Raw genomic sequence first — 26,435 nt, forward strand, 5'->3', positions numbered from 1 at the left:
TTACCATCTAGGTCGATATGTCTTCACACCACCTTTTCACCGCTCTCTCCCCTTACTTTCCTCTGTTGTAGCTCTCCTGTGAGATTCCTTTTTTTTTTTTTTTGGGAGGGGGGGATTTTCTCCCCTTTTTCTCCCCAATTGTATCCAGCTAATCACCCAACTCCGAGCTGTCCCGGTCGCTGCTCCACCCCCTCTGCTGAGCCGGGGAGGGCTGCAGACTACCACATGCCTCCTCCGATACATGTGGAGTCACCAGCCGCTTCTTTTCACCTGACATGAGGAGTTTCTCGAGGGGGACATAGCGCGTCGGAGGATCACGCTATTCCACCCCCCGAACAGGCGCCCCGACTGACCAGAGGAGGCACTAGTGCAGCGACCAGGACACACACCCACATCCAGCTTCCCACCTGCAGACACGGCCAATAGTGCTTGTAGGTACGCCTGACAAAGATGGAGGTAACGCAGGGATTCGAACCGGCGATCCCCATGTTGGTAGGCGATGGAATAGACTGCCATGGCACCCAAACGCCTCCCCCGAGATTCCTAACCCCAACCCTGTACCCTAACCCTTTACTGAGTTCTCTCCTTTTTTTCTTTTGTGATTCCCCCCCCCCCATCATCCCGCTGTCTGCCTTGATCCCCTGCCTCCCTCTATATATCATCCGGCGCTGGGTCTCACAATATCTCCATAGCTGAATAAGTATTGATTAATGTCTGAGTGATTGTGCTTCTTAATGAGAGGCTAAATATAGCCATCGTTACGTCGCCCTTGTGCGGCCTCCTCCCTCATCTGGCGCTCAGCGTGTGGATAGCCACACTGTTGGCATGACAACACAGCGGTCAAGGCTCTGTGAAACGGTCAAAGCAGATTGTGTGGATTTGTGCTTGACAAAAAATGTGTGTGGGGGGGAGAGAGAGAGAGAGAGAGAGAGAGAGAGAGAGAGAGAGAGAGAGAGAGAGAGAGAGAGAGAGAGAGAGAGAGAGAGAGTGAGAGAGTGTGGGGGGGTGCTTGGTTTTTAATCAAAGCTGCATTGCGATCTTACTCCTTCCTCTCCCTTTACTCCACTGCTTCCTGTCTTGAGAAAACACAAGGAAATGCCTTATAAGAGATCCAGAGGGACTCAGGCGTGCGCTCATTAACCGTGCATCATAAGGCCAGACTTGAATGACTATTGTAAATCTGGATCGCCATCTGTTTGGGGAGAATAATTGAATAGATCAGATGAAATGCTGCACGAATGTGAAATATCGATGGAACGGCGGCCATATTGAGAGGATTTATTTCAGCCCTTCTTTGTTAGAGCAGCGTAACTGCAGCTGACGTTTGTGGTCTTTAAATGAAAAGCTTTCTGCTGAAATTGAAACATGGTGCAGAATAATGAGCCAGGTTACAGAGCAAGGTCACGTGTCATGATCCCTGGCCTTGTAGCGTACATACAGACACACAACTTGCAGAGACTTTCACACGCCACACCCAAAATAACGGCGGACACACACACACAGGCTCATAACTATGCACAATGTGCAATGTGCAATGTACATTACACACACACACACACACAGACAGGCATGCACGCTCACATCCATGGGTACACACACGTGCACCCACAAACACACACACTGAGTGTGATGGTGGTACACTTTTCTGGTATTGTAAGACATCAATAATTATATTTGTTGCCGTGGGAGTGAGGGGAAATTAGCCTTCTCCGCCGGCTATATTGACAATCTGCATAATGAATCGGCTTAAGCCTGCAGTATCACCGGGCCGTGTTGCACTCGCGTTGTCAATTAAGTTCTGTTCAAAACATTTTCTTCTTCTGGTGCGCGGTAACCAACAGCGAAGCAGTACTTCACCTTCCTGGTTATGGGCAACTCGAGGGAAATGAATGATAAGTCGTGGAATGTAAAGGAAATATCTCCACTAATAGCCTGCTGTTTTATGCTGCCATGTGGCCTGACTAAGGAGCCCCGCTGTGCCTAATCACATCTCCTCCCGCTCATTTCAAATGAGGCATATCAACATTGTAGCTATTTTTTGACTTAGCTAACAGAGTACATTGTTCTCTACGGGCGTGAACATGTGAAAAGGGGAATCCATGTTTTTCGGAGCAGTTGGTCTTCCAGTTCAGAAATTGAAGCGGGAACAATGAATAGTTTAATTTCAACACACGGTTAGAGCCGACTGTAGAGGAGTTGGTGCAGTGGACAGGGTGGGGAAAGTGTAACTTTATATTTCAGTGAAAGTCAAGTATTTCCATATTTATTTATTTATTTATTATATGATGGCCTGGTGGCCTGTCCAGGGTGTCCCCCTGCTGCCGCCCACTGGCTGCTGGGATAGGCTCCAGCATCCCCGCAACCCTGACAGCAGCATAAGTGATTTGGATAATGGATGGATTTATTATGGGCGTCCAGGTGGCATGGCGGTCTATTCCGTTGCCTACCAACATTGGGGATGGCCAGTTCGAATCCCAGTGTTAGACACAATTGGCCGTGTCTGCGGGTGGGCAGCCGGATGTGGGTATGTGTCCTTGTCGCTGCACTAGGGCCTCCCCTGGTCGATCGGGGCGGCTGCTCGGGGGGGAACTGGGGGGCCATAGCGTGATCCTCCCACATGCTTCATCCCCCTGGTGAAACTCCTCACTGTCAGGTGAAAAGAAGCGGCTGGCAGCTCCACATGTATCGGAGGAGGCATGTGGTAGTCTGCAGCCCTCCCTGGATTGGCAGAGGGGGTGGAGCAGCGACCGGGACGGCTCGGAAGAGTGGGGTAATGGCCAAATTTCAATTGTGGAGAAAAAGGGGGGAAAAAAGTTTAAAAAAAAAGTATTTCCATTTTTCCCTCATAGCCAACAGACCCACATGTCAGGAGAACTGGAGGCCCCGGAGTCGAATGTTACTCCAAACTAAGCCGACCATGCTCTTGCCCTCGAGCGGAAGAGGACGGGTAATGGCCACAAGCTAAAAACAAGACAAACCATATGTCAGCCCCACAGCGATGGCTGTCGCCACAGCTCCAGCGAAATAACCCACGAAGCAGCAAACGCACTCTCCTGCTTTCGATTTTTTTTCCCTTCCTCCGTCTGCGCTATGAAGGACCCACTGCTCTGTCGCTCATTGGGAAATGTCATTCAGGCGGCGGCCGTTGGCTAACAAGGTGAAATGGCTCTCCAGATGAGATGGACTGTGTCAGAGGACACACACACACACACACACACACACACACACACACACACACACACACACACACACACACACACACACACACACACACACACACACACACACCCACACCACCACCTGCCAGTCAGTCATTCATCTAGTCAGTCAGTCAGTCCATTTATCTGCTGCACACAGGAACACATCCTAAATTGAGTGGCAATAATAGGAGACCTGGGGAAAGTGTTTACCGCCGATAGGAATATCATTACAGACGCTGGAAATCAGGGAATCACAGCAAAGCTGGTTAGTGAGCTTGTTCAGCAATCAATAGGAACCTTCTCTCTCTCTCTCTCTCTCTCTCTCTCTCTCTCTCTCTCTCTCTCTCTCTCTCTCTCTCTCTCTCTCTCTCCCCCCCCACCCACTCACCCACTTTCTTGGTCTCTCTCTCTCTCTCTCTCTCTCTCTCTCTCTCTCTCTCTCTCTCTCTCTCTCTCTCTCTCTCTCTCTCTCTCTCTCTCTCTCTCTCCCCCCCCACCCACTCACCCACTTTCTTGGTCTCTCTTTCTCGCTCTCTCTCTCTCACTCACACTTTCTTGGTCTCTTTCTCCCTCTCTCTCTCTCTGTCACACACACACACACACACACACTCTCTCTCTCTCTCTCTCTCTCTCTCTCTCTCTCTCTCTCTCTCTCTCTCTCTCTCTCTCTCTCTCTCTCTCTCTCTTGGTCTCGCTGTCTTTCTCTATATTGTGCTCATGTCATGTGTTCACTTTTTCCTTTCTAATGCCATCTCTCTCCCTCTCTGTCTCCTCCCTCTCTCTCTCGCTCTCTCTTTCACTCTCACCCACTCACCCACTTTTTTGGTCTCTTTCTTGCTCGCTCCCTCTCTCTCTTTCTCTTTCGCTCTCTCTCTCTATATAGTGCTCTGTCATGTGTTCACTTTTTTTTCTTTCTCACACCGTCTCTCTCTCTCTCTCTCTCTCTCTCTCTCTCTCTCTCTCTCTCTCTCTCTCTCTCTCTCTCTCTCTCTCTCTAGTTGCTATAGTGATGTGAGATGGCTGCGTTGTGCACCAGAGGATCGGAGTGCGGGCCCGTTCTTGCGGCCTATGTCCTACATGGCTTCACATGAACATTCCTCTGTCCCTAGACTGCAGTTTATATCAGCATGTGTCATGGCACTACTGGGTCAAGCTAAATGCTATCCAAAATGTCACTCCGTTTTTTTCCAAACAGTGCTCAGTAACGATTAATGCACTGGTTGAAGGGCGTCCATCATGGCAGGTGTTACTGTAGTCTATTGATCTTATGAGCTGAAGAGTTTTTTTGTCGATAAAACAATGGCCAAGTAAGGAATACATGGTTTTTTTTTTGTTCATTGACTGATTGTTTGACTGATTGATTACTTCAAAGATTTGATTATCGGGGCGTCTGGGTGGCGTAGCGGTCTATTCCGTTGCCTACAAACACGGGGATCGGCGGTTCGATTCTCCGTGTTACCTCCGGCTTGGTCGGGCATCCCTACAGCACAGTTGGCCGTGTCTGCGGGTGGGAAGCCGGATGTGTGTATGTTTGCAGGTCGCTGCACTAGTGCCTCCTCTGGATGGTCAGGGCGGCTGTTCGGGGCAGAGGGGGAACTTGGGGGGATTAGCATGATCCTCCCACGCGTTACCTCCCCCTGGCGAAACTCCTCACTGTCAGGTGAAAAGAAGCGGCTGGCGACTCCACATGTATCAGAGGAGGCATGTGGTAGTGTGCAGCCCTCCCCGGATCAGCAGAGGGGGTGGAGCAGCGACTGGGACGGCTCAGAGAGTGGGGTGATTGGCTAGGTACAAAGGGGGGGGTGGTTGATTATCTAGTCGTGGATGATTAGTTCATTGATTGATTTGTTCAAGGTGGATGGCGAACGCTCCTGACCAACACTGCCTACTTTAAAGTGAGAATAGGAGCATAATGTTTGTGGCATGGTTTGTTTAAATTTGTCCCACTGTGTGTAGTGACTGTAGTGTCTGATAGACAGTAGGGACCGTCGTATTTGACTTTGACATCGTACACTGTACTGAAGGGCAAAGTTAACAAACGACTTCCGCCCTTGTTTTTCAGCTTATTGCCTCCCCAAAATAGCCCAGAATATGTACGTACGTCTGATTTTCAACCCTGTACCTCTCTCCTCACCATCTCTCTCTCTGTTTTCCTACCCGTGCCCCTATATCGTCGACCCTTTCCCTAAATTCTGTGCCTCTCAACCAAAATTGCCGCTGCTCGTATTTTTTCCTAAACCAATTTCAAACCTAATGGTTTTTCCTTTTTCTCTTTTCTTCTTTCTTCTCCTCCACCCCACCCCCTCTGCTCCTCCCTCCATCATTTCTGTCTTGCTCCTCAGTGCGACAATGCCAAGGGGCTGAGGGCCTTCTTTGATGCCATATGTTACGGCCCCAAACACCTGATGATCTTCGGGGGCGTCTGTCCTTCGGTGACCTCCATCATTGCCGAGTCGCTAGAGGGCTGGAACCTGGTGCAGGTAGGACCGTTTGGCTCCTGCGTATGAATATGTGATCATGGGTGTGCGCGGGTGTGTGTGTGTGCTTCAGTGGCAACTGATGGCTGTCACACTAGAGCAGAATGTGTCAGCATGGTATTTAAGATATGTTATACATTGATCTCTAAAGAAGAAAAAAAACATATCCTGAGTTGTGGGCGTAGGACCTGAGATTTCATAGGGGTCCCAACTCACGGCTTAATCCATTATTATCCTTGCTAGGGTGAGTCCAATTGACATTGCTTTAATCCAGAGAGCCCCCCTTCGTTTTACAATTGAATACAGTTTAAATAGTGCAGCATGTTAAACAGTCCCATAGATGTGGGAGAAAAACCTGGGTGAGGTACTTCTAAATTCATCTGTCACTGTTCTAGTCCGCTGTAGGATGCTGGAGCTTGGCGTGGGCAGTGAACACCGCCCTCCCATAGGCGTGGTAAACAGTTAACCCTGTGTGTCATCGATTACAATTCACTCGGAACATTAACTGTGCTGAGATTTCAAAGAGGGAACATGCCTCGCTTTAAAGAATACATTTCCATTTGCCGGGAACCTCGCAAAGGTTATCAGGCTCAAGATAAGGAGGGAGTGAGGCTCTCGATAGCAGGGGATGGCACAATTCGAGAGGCTGCAGTTTGAACTGGATGTTATATTTTGTGGCAGATTTCGTCTGCCGGCAATTACTGTGAATCTGCTGCTTTGTGTGTTCCTGTTCCTTTTCTGCGCACTGGCTTGTCAGGGTCACTAAGAAGTGAAAGGATCCGCAGCACGAGGAAATCGGTGTCTGAATAAGGTCTTGTCTCTTGTGTTTGCCTCCTTTTGGCGGTAATTATTCCAGTCTAGAAAGAATAGGTTCATGCCGTGGTTGAGTCTGAAGTACCCTTAAGTGTGTGTGTGCGCGCGTGTGCATGTGTGCTTGTGGATGTTCGTCTATGAGTGAAGGTGCCCCTCTCTATATATCCAGCTGTTCGGCGGTGATCTCCTGTGAGACGTATAGGGGCAGTCTTGTGTCCCGCAGGGCGCTGTGCCCGTTGCAGGAAGTTTGCCAGAGCACTTTTGCTTACCAGCAAGAGTCTCCTCGCTATCAATGCACACACTAACGCCGACGGTCCCACGCTGGTCTGATTCAAACCACTCGCTCAGCAGCCGCCGAAATGTCAGACGGCTCGTAATATAAAGGGAAAATGGAGAGGTGACTGGCGAGAAAATCACCTAGAAGCCACGTGTCCTTTAAAGAGGTCTCTTAAGAGAACATACTTCAATTCAATGGCATGAGACGCTGCCATTGCTGTTACCTCAAGTAACAAAGGAGCGACCTTTTAGGTCTTCAGAGGAGACAGAAACCATGAATACAGTCATAAAATGTGGGCAGAGGAACATCCTCCACAACGAAACAGGGTGGCGTATTGTAGCAAACTCTGAAGTGGACCTCTAAACAGGGGATGATTACAGAATGCAGTCCTCTTGACCCAAATACGTTGTTGTTGTTGTTTCTCCTTTTTCTCCCCAACTGGCCAATTACCCCACTCTTCCGAGCCTTCCCGGTTACTGCTCCACCCCCTCTGCCAATCAGGGGAGGGCTGCAGACTACCACATGCCTCCTCCGATACATGAGGAATCGCCAGCCGCGTCTTTTCACCTGACAGTGAGGAGTTTCACCAGGGGGACATAGCACGTGGGAGGATACCGCTGTGCTCCCGAGTTCCCCAACCGACCAGAGGAGGCGCTAGTGCAGGGACCAGGATACATGCCCGGCTTCCCACCCACAGACACGGCAATTGTGTCTGTAGGGATGCCCGACCAAGCCGGAGGTAACACGGGGATTCGAACCGGCTGATCCCCGTGTTGGCAGGCAACGGAATAGACTGCTACACTACCCGGACGCCCCTGAAATATAAATTGTATATTTGTATATACATTGTATGCATATGTATACATGTCAGGAGTAGATAAAGGACGGCGTGTGAGTATAGGCGAGTTTTTTGCGTCTCGGCGTAAGAGTGTGTGTGTGTGCATGCATGTATTAACGTGTGTGTGTGCCTTATTTGTTTGAGATAAGTTTTACATATCGGTGCCGCGGTTTTGAGATGGTTCTGTAAACCGTGGGGACGTGGCGCTTTAAATAAGGCTTGTTCTCATGTCTTCTAAGATGGAGGATTTTTCTTTGTGGCCCAGTGTTGGACCGTCATCAGAATGTGAGTCATTTCGGTGCTTGAAACGCGTGTGTGATGAAGTGTGTGAAGTTGGCAGCATGTGTGGGTCTGATGGAGAGTGGGAATGGTGAATCTGGCCGCCTCAAAGCGAAAGGCCCAAGTAAGCAGGGGGGAATAGGCCACCAGCTTTCAAACGCTTTTCTGAGATGCAGATAACCGAAGGTCAATAGAAACAATTCAACGTGTGCTTTATTCGACACAAACTCATTTCACTGCCTCAAAGCGTGAGCTGGAAAGGTGTTAGATAAAATAAAGGTGAAGAAACAGATGTCAAGTAACTATAAATAAAAAATAATTAGCTACTATTGTTTTTGTTTCGAGGTCACTACCGCCTAAGGAAAATAAGCTCAGTACGCGTGCTAAGAATGTTCTTCTCTGGTGTTTGATATATCGTTGATGTAAACTTTATCGCCACCTAATGGTCCGGCGTGATTGTTTAAGCATTTGTAGTAGTTTTTGCGCTCGTGTGTGTACAGTGATATTTTGTAAAATGAAGGTCATGTGGACAGATTTTTTTTTTAACGGAGGGGAAAAATGTCAATTTAGAAAAATATCCATATATGTGTGGTCAAGGCCTTAGAACGTCTGGATCCCCTTTTATTGAACGCCGACCATATTGTCGGCCATGAGCCACTCCGCTCCATCTCTCTGAGCTCATTGACTTTCATGTGTTCCCAGTTGAACATGTGAAAAAGAATATGCATGTGTGTGTGTGTGTGTGTGTGTGTGTGTGTGTGTGTGTGTGTGTGTGTGTGTGTGTGTGTGTGTGTGTGTGTACCTATTGAATGTGTATATTCAAATGTTTGGGTAAAAATCAGTACACGCTGTTTGTGAGTGTGCACGCTCCGACGCACACCCAGGTTCTTTGCCGACAGCAGCGTTGGGAGGTGCACAGCCTCCTCTACTTCATAATGCAGCATCGTCCGCACACCAAGTCCTTGTCTGACAGGGGGAGGGGAAACAGAGGGCGAGGAGGAGGAAGAGGAGAGGCCTCAAACTGCCACCGGGGGAAGTGAGAGAGCGTTTGAGAGTGGAGACGAAGAGAGAGGACAAGGGAGAGGTGATAGGAAGTTTTGATCCCTGCACCCTATGCCATTTAGCCTGTAACATCAGCAGGATCGTGTTTTCAGAGCTGTGAATTCTGCCTCCCTGTGCACTTGGTTCATCCACCAAGGCCCCGCTGCACCATTTAGAAGGCATGAGTTGCAGAGGAACGAAAATAAATACAGAATTTTCTATGGTTATTTCATGGGCCAAGCTTAAAAAGCTCATCATCTGCATATCAAAACAGAGAGCTGGCAGATAATATCTACAGTGCTGATAGAATGGAGAACAACCAGTCCCACGTAATGCTTGATTATGTAGCCATAAAAATAGCATTCAGTGAGGATTGACTTTATGGAGCCCCACTTTCAGAGGGAAAGAAAAGCTATACTCCTACTGTACTTGGTGTGTACAACAATTCAAACTTGAACACAGACATACACACTCTGGCATACAAAAGCACATGCAGGCATGCAAAAACATTACACATGCATGCCAACATGCAAGCTCCTTCTTTCACTGCATCCCAACATTTCACCCCAAACACACACACGCACACACACACACACACACACACACAAACTTGCGTAAATGAAATTGCACAGTGATCAGTTGACCGGTCCCATCTGCTCGGGTATTTATATAAGAACCGCCAAACAGGCCCATCTCTCTAACTTTGTGATTGTGACTCATGTCACATGATGATTATGTCAGAGCGCTTACATTTTCAGTGACGCAGCCATCATTCTCCGAGCAGCTCGGCTCGGCGGTAAGCGTTCTTTGTAATGACGCTGTGTAACACAGCGCTGCATAAATGGTAAAATGGCTGCTCGAAAAAGGGGTGGATGAGAATACCAGCAGAGCCACTGGACAGATGGTAACAAGCGGATGGAGGGAATGATGGTGGGACTGACAAAAAGAGGCAGACACAGACTTAAATAGCATGAATGAATCAGAGAAATGAAGGGGAACGGAGCTGTGTGTTCGGAAACTGTCATCAACCACAGACGCTGCTGATCGCTGCCCTTTTTGTTGTGAAAGACAATGACTGTTGGAAGCGACTTCTTGGAAAACACCTTGGGGGTGAATTAATGAGGCCTGCTCCTCACCATGGTCCACGTTGGCGAAGCTACTTTGAAATTGTAGCTTGTCCAAGCTACAAGTTCCCCGTGGATTTGAATGTGTAACTTATAGCGTTACTTGATGGAAAAATGGCTCGTAACTGGAAAAGCTAGATTATTGTGGGAAAAGCTATACTGTCATGCTACTAAAAAAAGTATTTTAACTGGTGGTGTGGCAACTTTCAGCGAGCCCCTCGGCGACACTGACCTTGTAATTATACTGTATTTCTAGGAAGCTGCTGGCACGCAGGCTTCAATAGTGTAAAACTGTATTCCAACGAACGCTCATGCTACCAAGGCTTTTTTTTTTCTTACGAGAAATGGCCTTTTGTTTTTTTTTCCTCTCAATAACGGTGGTGTCTATTCGCTGTAAATGGCTCATTGAATGCCAGGAAATAGCCCGCACCCACTCTCCCTGCCGTTGCCGGCCTTCTCTCACTCACCAATTAGGCCTATCAGCAGAGGCACTGTTCATTTTTCAGCCACATCGAGTGTGTAATGAAAAATTATGCTTCCCGATCATCTCGCCTCTTGTAATTTGAGGGACAGGAGAAGACGAGAGGATTAGCCTCACAAAAATGGATATTTTGCAATAGTGGACTTTCATTGATGGCGGCAGATCCTCTTTTGAGGTTTCCCTCCTGGTATTTGTGTATAATGCCCTCATCAAAACACTAGACAACAAGAGGAAAATATGGAGTACGTAATGTAATTGAAAATGTAGACTACAAGAGAAGTCCTCAACATACCCAGCTCTGTAGGCGGGCCTTAGGGGGCCACGCCCACCTGCAGAGCTGCTCTAGCTGCCCAGTTTACAAAATAACTTAGTCAGCTCTCTCCTTCTGTGGCATTTACGTTGTGTCTTTGTTTTAAGTTGTTTCGCATCATTCGTTTCCATCAGTCTATAATAATCATCACTTCGCCCTCATGGTGGAGAGATTTTTTCCTTTGTTCTCCACCCCGAGGCCTTCAGAAGTTGGATGAATCCTTCTGCTGTGTAATTGAATGGGGATGATATTGTGATTGTCAATCGGATTTTGATATCGCCCTGTTGGGTTGCGGCTCTTTTAGTTAAGGCTTTGTAGCCTGACCAGGAGGTACCACATACCTGTATCAGGTTCTTACCACCTAATTGGCTCGGTCCAACCATCTCAGCTCACATTTTCTCCTAGTAATTCTATGCTCACAATGGAGGAGAGATGCTGGGTCTATTGGGAGAAGGATGCTGAATATGGAGCTGCCAGGGAAGAGGAAAAAAGGAAGGCCAAAGAGGAGGTTTATGGATGTGGTGAGAGAGGACATGCAGGTGGCTGGTGTGACAGAGGAGGATGCAGAGGACAGGAAGAGATGGAAACGGATGATCCGCCGTGGCGCCCCCTAACGATAGCAGCCGAAAGTAGTAGTAGTAGTAGTAGATTTCTATGCTCACAATACACAACTCTTTTTTTTTTCTTTTGGATTTTTTCTCTGCAATTGTACCTGTCCAATTACCCCATTCCGCTGCTCCATCCCCTCTGCCGATCCGGGCAGGCCTGCAGACTACCACATGCTTCCTCCGATACATGTGGAGTCACCAGCCGCTTCTTTTCACCTGACAGTGAGGAGTTTCGCCAGGGGGCAAAGCATGTGGGAGGATCATGCTCTTCCCCCCCAGTTCCCCTACCCTCCGAACAGGCGCCCCGACCGACTAGAGGAGGCGCTAGTGCAGCGACCAGGACACATACCCACATCCAGCTCCCCACCCGCAGACACGCCAATTGTGTCTGTAGGGACGCCCGACTAGGCCGGAGGTAACACGGGGATTCGAACTGGCGATCCCCGTGTTGGTAGGCAACGGAATAGATCGCCACGCTACCCAGACACCCTCCACAATACACAACTCTACCTTTGTTTTCTGCGAGATGACCCTGAAGTGTCTGCACAGATTGTTGCTTGCCTTTCTCAAACTTCTGTTTGGATGAAGGAACAGCACCTGCAGGTTCAGCTTGTCCAAAATGCAGCGGCTGGTCGTCCCTTCCAAATCCTCCATCCCCATGGACATATTGATCAGGATTGTTACATCAACAATTGGTACATCAACAATTGTGCTATCTGGATCCACAAGGAACGTCAGGATGACTCAGGATTATTTTCTGACCACATTGTGGCTGTCTCCCATTACTGCTCATTTGTTCTGTACAGCGTCCGAAAGATCCGGCCGTACATATCAGAGCGTGCTGCGCAGCTTCTGATCCAGGCTGGAGTCATCTCTCGGGTTGGCTGTTGCAGTGCACTTTTTGCTGGTCTCCCGGCCCGGTGCAATTCAACCCTTGCAAAGAATCCAGGACTAGTTGCCTGTCTTTGTATCTTTAAACTAGTAGCTCCCAGTTGCTGTCCAAGTCCAAAACCTGTCTGCTAGCTTTGTGGGCAGTTCGAGAAACTGCACCAACTTAGTTGCAAACCCAAATTAACGCGTACACTCTGCTCCCCTTCCTCGTTTTGCCTCTGGAAAGCTACTGTTTCTCCTCACCTTTTTTCACTCCTGCAACTGGAGCTCAGGATATTATACATATATATTTCTGTGCTGCATTTTCACCTTAAAACTTACAAATCTTTACCAATGGACCCCTTATCTATTCATCATTTTGGGACAGAATAATGAAGACAGTAGTCAAGAGGGAGGGGGGGGTGGCTGAGCCTTCTCGAGGCTTGGATAGGAGCAGGAGGAAGAGCTAATATTTACCTGTATATATGAGGCCCATTTTTCTTCAGTAGTGGAGGTATTGATCGTGGATGCTTCATTAAGCCTGGCAATTTAGGGATGAGGAACAAGATGCATCCCCGCCTCCATCCAGAGCACCGCTCTCTTTTTTTTTTGGAGGGGAGGGGTGGGTGGGGGCTCAACCAACCTTTTTTTCCCCCCACATATTTTCCCTTCTCACTCTCCCTGAGTACCATGCTGGATGCTTCAATAAAACATGTGCTGCCTCACTCTGCAGTATTCTGCACAGCCCATGTCAAATCCTCCCTCGTACTTTGTCCGTATTTTCTTGTCTGTATATGGTGTACTGACCTGAGCAAAATGAATTTCCCTTGTGGACAATAAAGAACATCTATTCTGTTTGCTCCACACATCCAGAATTTAGGTTGAAATCTACGAGAGTGAGGGCAGAGATACTGAGAGTGTGACGGTAGATCAGATCATATACCAACATTTTGAACCAAGTTAGGGATTCCATATGTGTGTGTGTGTGTGTGTGTGTGTGTGTGTGTGTGTGTGTGTGTGTGTGTGTGTGTGTGTGTGTGTGTGTGTGTGTGTGTGTGTGTGTGTGTGTGTGTTTGAGTTAATGGTTGTTTTACACGGTACACAATGTAAAGTTTTCTTTCCCCCAAGGTTAATGTTTAATGTTTAATGTTTTCCGAGGGCTAAATGAGAAACCATCTATATTCATTTCATAGAAACACAAGTCATTAAAAGCATGGCGTCATGGCGGACTCATTATTTCTGTGAAACAAATACCATTTATTTAGTACTTAGCTTCGCAGTCCTCTCAGGAGGGTTAGTAATTCATCCAGAAACATCCTGCTATGTGATGGTAGAGTCGGTCATTACATGCCATGTGTTGTGAGCATGTGTGTGCACGTGTTGTTTTTGGTAGGAAGTGTCTGCAAAGTGTGTGTGTGTGTGTGTGTGTCACAATTTACCCACTATATGAGGTTATCTCCCCTTCCCCCCCCCCTCTCTCTCCCTATCTGTCTAGATCTATCTCTTATCTATCTATCATCTCCTCTCATGCTCTGTCTGTCTATCTATATCTACCTTCCCTCACTCTCTCACTCTCCTGTCTATCTATCTATCTATCTATCTGTCCATCTATCTATCTGTCTGTCTGTCTATCTATCTGTCTGTCTGTCCTGTCCTATCTGTCTGTCTGTCTGTCTGTCTGTCTGTCTATCTATCTACCACAGTGTTTCTCTTCTTGTGTGATTCAGCAAAGGCTGCAGGGACAGAGTAGGAACACTTGAGAGAGGCAATTAGTTCCAATTTTCATAGTGTCTCAAAGCTTTCCGGGAATACCCAAAGGAACCAGGAAGTGGTGGCCCCTAATGTCAGGCAATCACAAGGTCGGGTCACTATCATTATTCACCGATGGGCTGGCCAGGAATATGACAGCTACTTTTAGAGACGTCCTTTGCTCACTGCTCTCCATGGGCAAGTGCTACAGTTTCTCAACAGACAACTGATGAACTACAACAAAATATCTTTTTTATGGAAATCACAGCAGTACAAACCACTTGATGCTAAACGAGAGCGGCACGCGGATGTCAACACAAGAAGAATTTTTTATGTCGGTTCTCTTGTAGCGTCTCCGCTTCACACTTTCTAAGACAAAAAAAAAAGGTCAGAAAGGTAGAGAATAAAAAATTTAGTTTACTGTATTTTTACTCAAATTATATTTCTGCTCCCTGTACGATACCAACAACATGCAGTGAAAGAGCGGAGTGCAGCAGCATGCCTCACACTGGCTGCTGTACCTATTCCCCCAACAGAACGCCTCCCATTTGACAGGAAACCGGGTAATTAGCTAATTAGCAACATTTGTTGAGCGCAACCTGTTAAAGGGGTGCTACCGTCGGTGTCACGCGTTGAATGAACACGATAGTTTACAGGCGCTCGGTCGGGTTAAAAGCGGTAAAGGGGTCTCTTACGCAGCTCTTTGCTTCTGTTCCTCACGCCGGTTACCGTTTCCTTCTCTCCTTTTGCCACGGACACCGAGGTCTGAGAGCCCCGTTCACAAGGATTACAAGTTGAACGAATGCCCCAAGTCCTCCCCGGCTCCGCGTATGACTACCACGTCGCTCCCCCAGCAGGTTCGTGAAGGAGGCCAAACGAAGAGAGCAGCAGTGTATCACATTAATGATAGTGCGAGGCGTGCGAGCCACCCATGACAATAACCAAGCACAACACATTAGCAGTCTTTTGAGCTTGTTTGGTCTAGGGATTTGCAAGTGCTATATATATACATACACATACATATACATGCATCCTGTGAAGGCTGTGCATGGTTGCACCGTTTTCTCCCACCTTCTCGTTCCTTTTCTCGCTCTCCTTTTTGTTGTCTTTTGGGGTTTTGTTCAGCTTTGATATTTCTTATTTAGGTCATAGAGCCCATGCTAATTTGTGCAGCAGACCTGGGTATGTGTCTTTAAGTTCTGGGGGGAGAAAAAAAAAAGCTTTGAACCAAGAGATCCTGTGATACATTTGAATTTGTAATTAATCTTGATTCAAAATATATTCACTTGAATGAATTAAGCATTTGAGTTAGCATTTGCATTTAGCAGCTGGCCCCAGCCAAGATATTGTCATGTTACTGGAGGGGGGCTTAAAATATTTTCTTTCTTTTTTTTTTTTTGTTCAGTCGGCTTTTTTTTTCCTCCTGCCTTCATCTATCGTATTTATCAAGTTAGTTTGTTTTGCTAGGTAACTTTTTTTTTTTTGCATTTTAATAAATGGGTCTGCTGTCATAACAAAGCCACTTTCAAGTTAGATACTTGGAAGTAGTGAAAACTAAGGGGTTGTATACTTGCCAGTGTGTGGAGAGAAAGAGGAGAATGCGGAAATTTGAGTTGGCTGAATGTTCTGGGTACGAAAGAGCAGAAGCTAAGAGGAAGAAGGGGGGAGAGGTGAGGTAGAAAAATAGAGACAGAGGGAGAACATGGGTGTGGGGCATAGATGTAACCATGTAATAAAGCGAGGACATGGGAAAGAGACTCGGTGAGAAAAAAGGGGGTGAGACAGAAGAGAGATGGAGATTGACAATAAAAGTCCATCTCTGAGGTACTGGACTAGCTAAAGCCCGTTAAACGACAGTCAAAATCAGTACAGCGTTTCCTGGTGCCCGTTAGTTTTGGAGGTTGCACGCCTCTTGCACCAAGACACATTAGCATGCTGCACCATCAGTGGGATGTCAGCGATACAATTAATTCCACATCTTAAGTGCAAATTAGTGGGCTGCTCTGCTCGCAGGTACATCTCACTTTAGATACCGAGCCGCCCTGTGCACTTAAACGACGGGCCTACTGTATTTTTAACCCATCTACAAATCTGTGCAAAGTGTGTTGTGAATAAGAATCGTTTATGACCGTGCCGCGTCCGGATCTGGTTCGGAAGTGGGTGCATGTCAGCAAACACCTTTGGCTGGACAAAGGAATATTAGGATTTACCCATCAATGCTTGAGTTTAACATATCAGGAATCAGGAACACTTTATTTGTCAACGAAATATCATTCCCCCCCCCCCCACAGCCCACAGCAGTGCAACACAAAGACAATAACACATGTCCAAAAATTTCAAGAACACATATCAAACTACAGAAAATCGCTGTCCAAGAGAACGAATGCAGGATGACTGTCGGAACTGCCGGTCTGCATGGGCTAGCAATTAGCTTAGCCTGCCCCGCTTCCACATCCTGTTAGACTGCCCGTGGTGTTTACTCCTCAGGCGCAGCTCCGGCAGGGCCGTGGTCCCTGGGCCCACCGGACACAGCAGACCAAGCTCCCCTAGCCGATCCAATGCCTGCTCTCCCAGCCAGACACCTTCGGCACACCTCCCCGCACTCCACATGATGACGACACTAAAAACTCAGTCAATGCTAGGCGAGGCTGCCACCAGACCGCCCGTGGTGTCATCGGAACTGCCGGTCTGCATGGGCTAGCAGTTAGCTTAGCCTGCCTCGCTTCCATGTCCTGTCAGACTGCCCTCGGTGTTTTCTCTTCGGGCACAGTTCTGGGCAGGGCCGTAGGCCCTGGGCCCACAGGACACAGCAGACCAAGCTCTCCCAGCCATCAAACGAAGACACAAACTCAGGTACAGACGTGGACAAAGACACTGCATGGACGGCACTGGGCGAGGCTGCTTTCAAACACAAGTCTGCGCTGCCATCTTCCCACACCTCTCCTGAAACTGACACAGTGACTGAAATATGTCAGCTATCACTGAGTGCAGTGTCTTTATTTAGATTATTGTGATTAACTGTACCTGTATATCTTCTCCTCTGACTGAGTGTGACTCCTTTCCGTCACGTGTGGATCCACAGTCTTGCATCAGAGCCACACTTTGGCAGTAAGCCCTTACAGAGATCCAGCGGATACTAGCTATTACCCTGCTTGCCTTCATCTCCTCCAATTTTACTCCAATATAGAGAGACATTTTAGCATCACAGGGCTATCTAGCTCATCGACCCAAAAAGCCATGTCGGAAACGGGCTTCTATGCGGCTGGCATTAGGAAGATCTTTTGAAAAGATATCAAAAACAAGGGCAGCCTCACGGAGCGGTTGGACATCAAAGCGGGCCTGGCTCCATTACCAGCCATTAAAACCAGAAGGGGCTGCTTGGAAAAGAGTGAAGCCTAGAGGATCGATAAAGGGCAGTTTAACTGTCTGACACAGCTCACTAATATCTGAAACAAACTCCCTCTTCACGGAGATGGAGAAGAAGGAGGAGGAGAGCGAGAGGGAAAAAGCGAGGCAGAGAAAGACAGAAGCTGTAAGAGGGAGAGAAAGGGGGGGGGGAGACCTATGGGGAACTTAGTGGGTGAGAGGAAAAGGAAATGGAAAGAAAGCAAGTGGAAAAGTCATGAAATCATTACAGAGTGCTTTCCCTCCTCCTCCCCCACCCTCTTTCTCTCTCCCTCGCTCCTTGGCGTTCCCTCTCTGGCCCCTCCCTTCTCTGCTGTATACACACATACAGCAATTATCCACCTCAATTTGCACAGTAGCTTGGCCCATTGGCTAATTCCTTATACACACACACACACGTGCATGCACACACACGCACAACCACAAATAATGCATACAAACACATGTACAAGCACAAATGAGCACCCCCCTCCACCCACCCACACACACACTCACATGCCACAAGCCTGAGGAGGTGGCAGGAGGATAAGCATCACAGCATTACGCTCTCAGAGCAATACGGAGATGGTGCTTAATATTTACTTGGGGGAAAATGACCTGTCACCTCATATTCATTACTCAGTATATGACGCATAAGAGTGTGCTGATATCAACATTACTGTGACCTCAGCTGACAAGCGCAATAATGTTCCTTAATATATGTTGTTAATGTTCCTTTTATGTGGTTTTAGCCCGAGTAGTGGTTGCATTTGTCAAACGTTAGAGAACTTGAACGAACCTCTGTAACGGGGCGCAGGCCAGCAGCACTGATGGCAGCATTTGCCACGCTGAACCCAGGCAGAAGAGCTCATCGCTCAGAAAGCCCCCCCCCCCATCCCCTCACTTTATTTTTATTTTTTTTTCATCATTTTTCTATTTGTCACTCTTCCTGTGTTTCTTTTTCCTCCCACGCGATCCTCTTTCGCTTTATCGGGGCATCAGAATGCGGAAGCTTTAAGCCTACTTGAGGTTGATATTGAGCTCAATGCTATTTTCATTCCCCATTGGCACAGTGACTGAATACCTCTCCTTTCCGTCTGCGGCAGCAAATGGAATCCGATATGATAAGTCGGGATAAATGATGTCGTCTTGCCAGATACGGCTCATCTGCTTCTTTGAGCAAACAACCAGAACAGAAGTGAACATGACTAATGAGAGAACTCAAGTCGCGTCTCAGACCAGACACGTTTTAATTAAAATGATTGTTATAGATTGAACATTTGTTTGTAGGTGTGTGTGTTAATTTGACTTTTTATTTTCCATGTCCTGATTAGGTGGCGGCAAGTTGATTAGAATAACAGCCTGTCATGTGGTCCTGCTGGGTTCATTTGGTTGGTGCTTGAGTTGTGCTGGATTGATTCAAAATATTATCTGTTCAGGGAGGGGCGGCATGGTGGCGTGGTGGTTCGCGCGGTCGCCTCACAGCAAGAAGTTCCTGGGTTCTAACCCTCGTGGTTGTCCAACCTTGAGGGGTCATCCCGGGTCATCCTCTGTGTGGAGTTTGCATGTTCTCCCCGTGTCTGTGTTGGTTTCCTTCGGGGGCTCCGGTTTCCTCCCAAAGTCCAAAGACATGTAGGTCAGGTGAATCAGCTGTACTAAATTGTCCCTAGGTGTGAATGTGTGTGTGTGTGGGCCCTGTGATGGCCCGGCGGCCTGTCCAGGGTGCACCTGCTGCCCAATGACTGCTGGGATAGGCTCCAGCATCCCGTGATCCTGAGAGCAGGATGAGCAGCTTGGATAACGGATGGGTGGATGTATTCAGGGAGAACCTGTTGAGGTTATGGCCGTCGTCAGTTTACCATCTCGGGGGCTGTTGATACCTAAGCCGCCGATGAAAAGAGCGACAGTCGGTCATGACTATGCGGCATCTCTGTCAGCAGTCGTGTACCGTAGCAAAGAAAATAAGTTTCCCCTTTTGACGTTTACAAGGCCTCTTATGGGAAATATGTGGATTCTGCTCTTCCGCTCCCACTCTCCCTCGCCTTTTTCCTGAGTCATGGCCTGTGGGCGAATTTACCCCCAGCCAACCTGTGTGATGCGGTTTTCAAGCAGGTCTTATATTTTTTTTCTTTTCACAGAGAGTCAGGGAGCACTCGGCAAACAACTCCTCTCTCCCCGAGTCCGTCAGAAGTCCCTTTGACAGTTGGCGTCCTCTTTGCGCAGCTGTGCCACTCGGTGAAGACTCGGGACGGACAGACAGACGTGCAGATGCATAAACACGGCGTGCCCAGATAAAAGCACGCATGCAGGAGCATGCATGTACCGCTTGCATGCAGCCGCCGACACTCCACGAGTAAAAAGGCTTCAAACCCGTCGGAAGTGAGCCCTCTCTTTCAGGGGTCTCTCTCCTTTTGACCACTTTCCTTTTTTTTCCCCGCCCTCCATCAAACCGTTTTCTCTGTTCCCTCCCTCATACGGAAATGGATTTTCATTTCTCTTGCCCTCTCCTTGTGACAAATATTGTTTCAAAGGGCCTGAGAAAAGCCTCGGGCGTATGAAACAGGAGAAGCTGTAATTGGTGAAGAAGTGGTGAAGAGTTCGACACAAAAGAAGTCCCCCCCTCACTATAATTGAGCTGGCAGAGATAGAGGTTTCTGGACCCTTCCGCAGTTCAAAGGCTGGGCGACGGCTTTCATGGCCAGCCATAAAATGCTGTGCCCTGCATCCGCACGATGTGTTTACAGTTTGCATCATGTTTGTTCAAAGGGAGTTGCTGCTTCTCGTTTTTTTTTTTTTGCAGGATTACATTTGCATGTAGATTGGCTGCGTGATGCGGATTTTAGAAGCACTGAATAAGTAATGTTATCGTGTAAAATGCAGGTGGACGTTTTCAAATGGCGACATAAGATCACTTATTTGAATGTCTAGAGGAACTTTTTATCATTTCCAAAGTACCTCTAGTGTCGTATTGTTGATTATTCTTTCATTTTACCCACAAGTGAGTTGTTGATATAACAAATAAAGCTCTGGGTGGGGCGTCCGGGTAGCGTAGCAGTCTATCCCGTTGCCTGTCAACACGGGGATCGCCGGTTTGAATCCTCGTGTTACCTCCGGCTTAGTCGGGCATCCCTACAGACACAATTGGCCATGCTTGTGGGTGGGAAGCCGGATGTGGGTATGTGTCCTGGTCGCTGCACTAGCACCGCCTCTGGTTGGTTGGGGCGCCTGTTCAGCAGGGAGGGGGAACTAAGGGAATAGCGTGATCCTCCCATGCGCTACGTTCCCCTAGTGAAACTCCTCACTGTCAGGTGAAAAGAAGCAGCTGGCGACTCGGCATGTATCAGAGGAGGCATGTGGTAGTCTGCAGCAACCCCCCCCCCCCCCGGATCGGCAGAGGGGGTGGAGCAGTGACCGGGACGGCTCGGAAAGAGTGGGGTAGTTGGCCAGATACAATTGCAGAGAAAAGGGGGGGGGCTGGAGAGCTCTGGTTTGCAAGTCAGGCGATCCCATAAGGATTAAAGGGGTCCAGCGTTGTTGTCAACACAGGTGATGTGGCCTCTTCTTGACTCCCTAAAGACTGCCCCCCTCAAAAAAAAAACACTCTGGGTAAAGGTTAGGAGGAAGATTGCTAGAACGTTGCTTCAGCTAGCATCAACGTAAAGGGTGTATTAATAAGCTTCAAATCAAGTGTGTCGCTGAGAAGAGGAAATGTTTCCTCTCAAAGATGCAACACAGCAAGTGATGTGGCGGCAAGTTACCAGCACCGTGAAGCACATCCCAATAACTCTTCCCTTGTGGGGTACTAAACACCTCCTCCTCAAGGACCCATCAATATGTTAGCACCTTGGCAAATCTGCCCCACATGGTAGAGCACGCAACACTACGAAGTCTACATACAATAGATAGAAACCGGTTGACTTTGCTTGCCGATGACTTGTCTGACTCTGACATCACTGGAAATTAAATTGACGCCGCTGTTGAAACACCGTACAATATGTGGACATATTGTATTTGGCAAGGGTTTTCAAACTCGACAGAAACACAGAAACCCTGAGCTTTCCCTGCTCCTGCTTTGCGCCATGAGAAGTGTTTTTAGATATCCCGAGATGCGAGCGGGATGTCTGCTCTGTTTAAAATTTTAATTCAAACCTTTTAGTGGTTTGCAAGCAGGAGGGCCTGACAGACAAAGCAGACAGAGAAACACAACCAGCTCATTAGAGGAGGAGGAGAGAGGAATATGTCCTCCTTGAACCTCCCAAATACACACATACAAACTCACACACCAACTCATATATACATATATATATATATATATATATATATATATATATATGTGTGTGTGTGTGTGTGTGTGTGTGTGTGTGTGTGTGTGTGTGTGTGTGTGTGTGTGTGTGTGTGTGTGTGTGTGTGTGTGGCACAACTGTTGCCAGTGGGGAGGGTTTTGGATGGAGGGACGGATACAGTATTGACTGAACACAGGCTTTTTATTTACAGCATCTACACCGATCAGCCAAAACATTAAAACCACTGGCAGATAAGTGAATAACATTGATTATCTTGTTACAGTGGCACCTGTCAAGGGGTGGGGTATATTAGGCAGCAAGTGAACAGTCGATTCTTGAAGTTGATGTGTTGGAAGCAGGAAAAATGGCCAACGGTAAGGATCTGAGCAACTTGGACAAGGGCCAAATTGTGACGGCTGGACAACTGGGTCAGAGCATCTCCAAAATGACAGGTCTTGTGGGGTGTTTCCAGTATGCAGTGGTCAGTACCTACCAAAAAAGGTCCAAGATAGGATGACCGGTGTACTGGCAACAGGGTAGTGGCTCACTGATGCACGTGAGGAGCGAAGGCTAGACCGTCTGCTCTGATCCCACAGAAGAGCTACTGTAGCTCAAATTGTTGAAAAGGTTAATGGTGGCTATGATAGACAGGTGTCAGAACATACAGTACTTCACAGCTTGCTGCGTATGGGGCTGCAGACTGGTTAAGAGTTTCTATGATGATCCCTGTTCACTGCCGAAAGCACCTACAATGGGCACATGAGCATCAGAACTGGACCATGGAGCAATGGAAGAAGGTGGCCTGGTCTGATGAATCACATTTTCTTTTAAATCATGTTGACAGCCGAGTGCGTGTGCGACATTTACTTGGGGAAGAGATGGCACCAGGATGCACTATGGGAAGAAGGCAAGCCGGTGGAGAAAGTGTGATGCTCTGGGCAATGTTTTGCTGGGAAACCTTGGGTCCTGGCATCATGTGAATGTTACTTTGACACGTACCACCCACCTAAATATTGTTGCAGAGCAAGTACACACCTTCATGGCAACGGTGTGCCCTGATAGCAGTGGCCTCTTTCAGCAGGACAATGTGCCCTGCCACACTGCAAAAATTTTTCAGGAATGGTTTGAGGGAAATTACATAGCGTTCAAGGTGTTGCCTTGGCGTCCAAATTCTCCAGGTTTCAATCCGATCGAGCATCTGTGGGCTTTGGTGGAAAAACAAGTCCCATCCACGGCGGTCCCACTTCGCAACTTATGGGACTTAAAGGATCTGCTGCTAACGTTTTGGCGCCAGATACCACAGGACTCCTTCAGAGGTCTTGTGGAGTCAATGCTTGGTGGGTCAGAGCTGTTTTGGCGGCATGAGGGGGACCTACACAATATATATCCCTCTAACCCTTTTTCTGGTGGTGTGTGTCTTCCTCAAGCTCGGATCCTCTACCAGAGGCCTGGGAGTTTAAGGGTTCTGCACAGTATCTTAGCTGCTCCTAGGACTGCACTCTTCTGGACAGAGACCTCAGATGTTGTTCCTGGAATCTGCTGGAGTCACTCTCCCAGTTTGGGTGTCACAGCCGCTAGTGCTCCTATTACCACTGAGACTACTGTGGATTTCCCCTTCCACATCTGATCTAGTTCTACCTTCAGCCCTTGGTATTTCTCTAGCTTCTCATGCTCTTTCTTCCTGATGTTGCCGTTGCTCAGGGTTGCTACATCGATCACTACTGCTGTCTTCTGTGCCTTGATGACCACCACAACGGTTAGACAGAACCTGCTTGTCAGTCTGGAATTTGAAGTCTCACAGGATCTCAGCTCTGCCATTCTCAACCACCTTTGGCAGTGTCTCCCATTTGGACGACTTGGGGACCTCCAGTCTGTATTCAGTACAGATATTCCTGTACACTGTTCCAGCCACTTGGTTATGCCTTTCAGTGTACACTTTCCCAGTTAGCATCTTACACCCTGCTACTAAGTGGTGGACTGTCTCAGGGGCATCTTTGCACAGCCTGCATCTTAGGTCTTGTCTGGTGTGGTAGACCCCTGTCTCAACCGATCTGGTTTTGAGTAACTGTTCTTGTGCTGCTATGATCAGAGCCTCTCTAATGTGCTTCAGTCCAGCCTTTTCTAGCCGCTGGTAGGATTTCTCCATCAGCTATGTCTTCTGTATGTCGATGGTACATCCCATGGAGGGGTTTGATCTTCCATACCACCTCTTCTTCCTCTGCACTCTGTCTTCTATTGCCTGAGGTACTCACTCAGCAGTTCATCATGGGGGGGGGGGCTCTCTCTGATGTACTCATGGATGTTCCTTGTTTCATCCTGGATAGTGGCTCTGACACTCACTAACCCTCGGCCCCCATCTTTTCGCATATTGTGCAGGCTCAGGCTGCTGGACTTCGGGTGGAGCCCTCTGTGCAATGTGAGGAGTTTCCGTGTCTTGATATCTGTGGCCTGAATCTCCTCCTTTGACGAGCTTATTATTCAAGCTGGGTATCTGTGTGTGTGTGTGTGTGTGTGTGTGTGTGTGTGTGTGTGTGTGTGTGTGTGTGTGTGTGTGTGTGTTTGTGTGTGTGTACACACACACATGCTGACAGCGTAGATGCATTCTCAATTTGTACCAACCTTCACATTTGTAGAGACCCCTGTGGGATAAAAAGAGATCTCATGTTTGATTTGCTGAGTGCTGGGCATTGGTACGATGTTGAGCATTTTAATTGTTTATTCTCCTGTTGTGGTTTTTCTAGTTGCTGCCATTGTCTACATACAGCTCTCTCTCATTAAGTTAAATAATGTGAATCACAAATCAACCAGCTCCCATTTCCCTTGGTGTGTTTTTTTTTTCTTCCCTGCATTATCTCAAGCCGATGCAGATTGCATACTTAGGGGCATACTTTGTAAAGTTTAGGTTTGGGGAATATTTGGATATGGGAATTTTTGCAGCTTTATAGCTACTGCACATGTTGACATCATGTACAAACTACCATGAATAAATACTTTTGTTATGAAGACTGGCGGCACGGTGGCGTAGTTGTTAGCACGGCCGCCTCACAGCAAGAAGGTCCTGGGTTCGAGCCCCAGGGTAGTCCGACCTTGGGGGTCATCTCGGGTCGTCCTCTGTGTGGAGTTTGCATGTTCTCCCCGTGTCTGCGTGGGTTTCCTCCGGGTGCTCCGGTTTCCTCCCACAGCCCAAAGACATGTAGGTCAGGTGAATCGGCCCCACTAAATTGTCCCTAGGTATGAGTGGGTATGAGTGTGTGTGTGTGGGGGGGTGGGGGGGGGCTTTAAAGATGCAAAATGTCCATCTATGTGCAGATCAACAGTTTATGGCGGTCCTCCCTCACTTCAGGCAGTGAAAACAGTCTATATCCTTCCTTTACACCGGGGAGATAAAACATCCACACACACTGCTCATAAAGGACAAAATAAAAAAAAATCAGAGCACTCTGGCAATTATAATCAACCTCAAACTATGTTTCTATTATCCAGGAGCCTGGTAAATAATGGGTTGCTGGTTCGATCCTCGGCTCCTCCTTGCCCTTGCAAAGATGTTGAGGTGTCCTTGAGCAAAGACACCTAACCTCTAACTAACCTCTAACAGTTGGTTGGTGCCTTGCATGGCTGACACCGCCATCGGTGTATGAATGTGTGGGTACATGGGTAAATGTGAGTCATTTGTTGATTGTAAAGCAAAAAAAGGGGCTGTTGGGCGTCTGGGTGGCGTAGCAGTCTATTCCGTTGCCTGCCAACACGGGGCTCACCAGTTCGAATCCCCGTGTTACCTCCGGCTTGGTCGGGCGTCCCTACAAACACAATTGGCCATATCTGCGGGTGGGAAGCCGGATGTGGGTATGTGTCCTGGTCACTGCACTAGCGCCTCCTCTTGTCGGTCAGGGCACCTGTTCGGGGGGGGGGGCTGGGGGGAATAGCGTGATCCTCCCACATGCTGTGTCCCCCTGGTTCAACTCCTCACTGTCAGGTGAAAAGAAGCGGCTGTCGACTCCACATGCATCGGAGGAGGCATGCGGTAGTCTGCAGCCCCCCCTGGCTTGGCAGAGTGGAGCAGACCAGGACGGCTCAGAAGAGTGGGGTAATTGGCCAGGTACAATTGGGGAGAAAAGGGGGGGGGGCTGTATATAAATGCAATCCATTTATCATGTATCCTCCACAAATACAGTAATGGACTACATCTGCGCATCTTGCCTGTGTACGGTGGTCATTGACTATTTCAATGATTATTGCACATGATCACTACTGATCGATATACACAAAAGTGATTAAAAGTTCATTCGTGCATCATTTTCACAGTGACACAAGCATACATAAATAAATCTTGGGGCTAAATCCACATGCAGTGCTGGCTGATCCTCCTCAGGGCTGCTTAAGAGCACTGACAAGACGTAATAGCACAGACTTGAATACACTGTGGGCGACACAGGGGCTTAGAGTATATCACTGTCACCTCACAGCAAGAGGGGGTTCAATTCCAGCCCATCTGGGTGGAGTTTGCATGTTCTCATTGTGTTTCTCCTCGGTGCTCCAATTTCCTCTCCTACAGTCCGTCCGTCCAGCCATTATCCAAACCGCTCATCCTGCTCTCAGGGTCGCGGGCATGCTGGAGCCTATCCCAGCAGTCTTTGGGCGGCAGGGAGGGAGACACCGTGGACAGGCCGCCAGGCCATCACAGGGCTCACACACACACACACA

At 48.1% G+C, this 26,435-nt stretch overlaps 1 protein-coding gene across 1 annotated transcript in view; it reads left to right on the plus strand.

The window, feature by feature from the left end:
* Positions 1-26,435, plus strand: part of gabbr2 (gamma-aminobutyric acid (GABA) B receptor, 2) — a 296,990-nt gene that overhangs the window by 74,290 nt on the left and 196,265 nt on the right. The window contains exon 2 of the mRNA XM_056298819.1: positions 5,543-5,680. Coding sequence (XP_056154794.1) covers positions 5,543-5,680 — 138 coding nt within the window. The remainder of the gene's footprint in view (positions 1-5,542; positions 5,681-26,435) is intronic.

The sequence above is a fragment of the Lampris incognitus genome, chromosome 18 (assembly GCF_029633865.1).
Source record: "Lampris incognitus isolate fLamInc1 chromosome 18, fLamInc1.hap2, whole genome shotgun sequence".
NCBI lineage: Eukaryota > Metazoa > Chordata > Actinopteri > Lampriformes > Lampridae > Lampris > Lampris incognitus.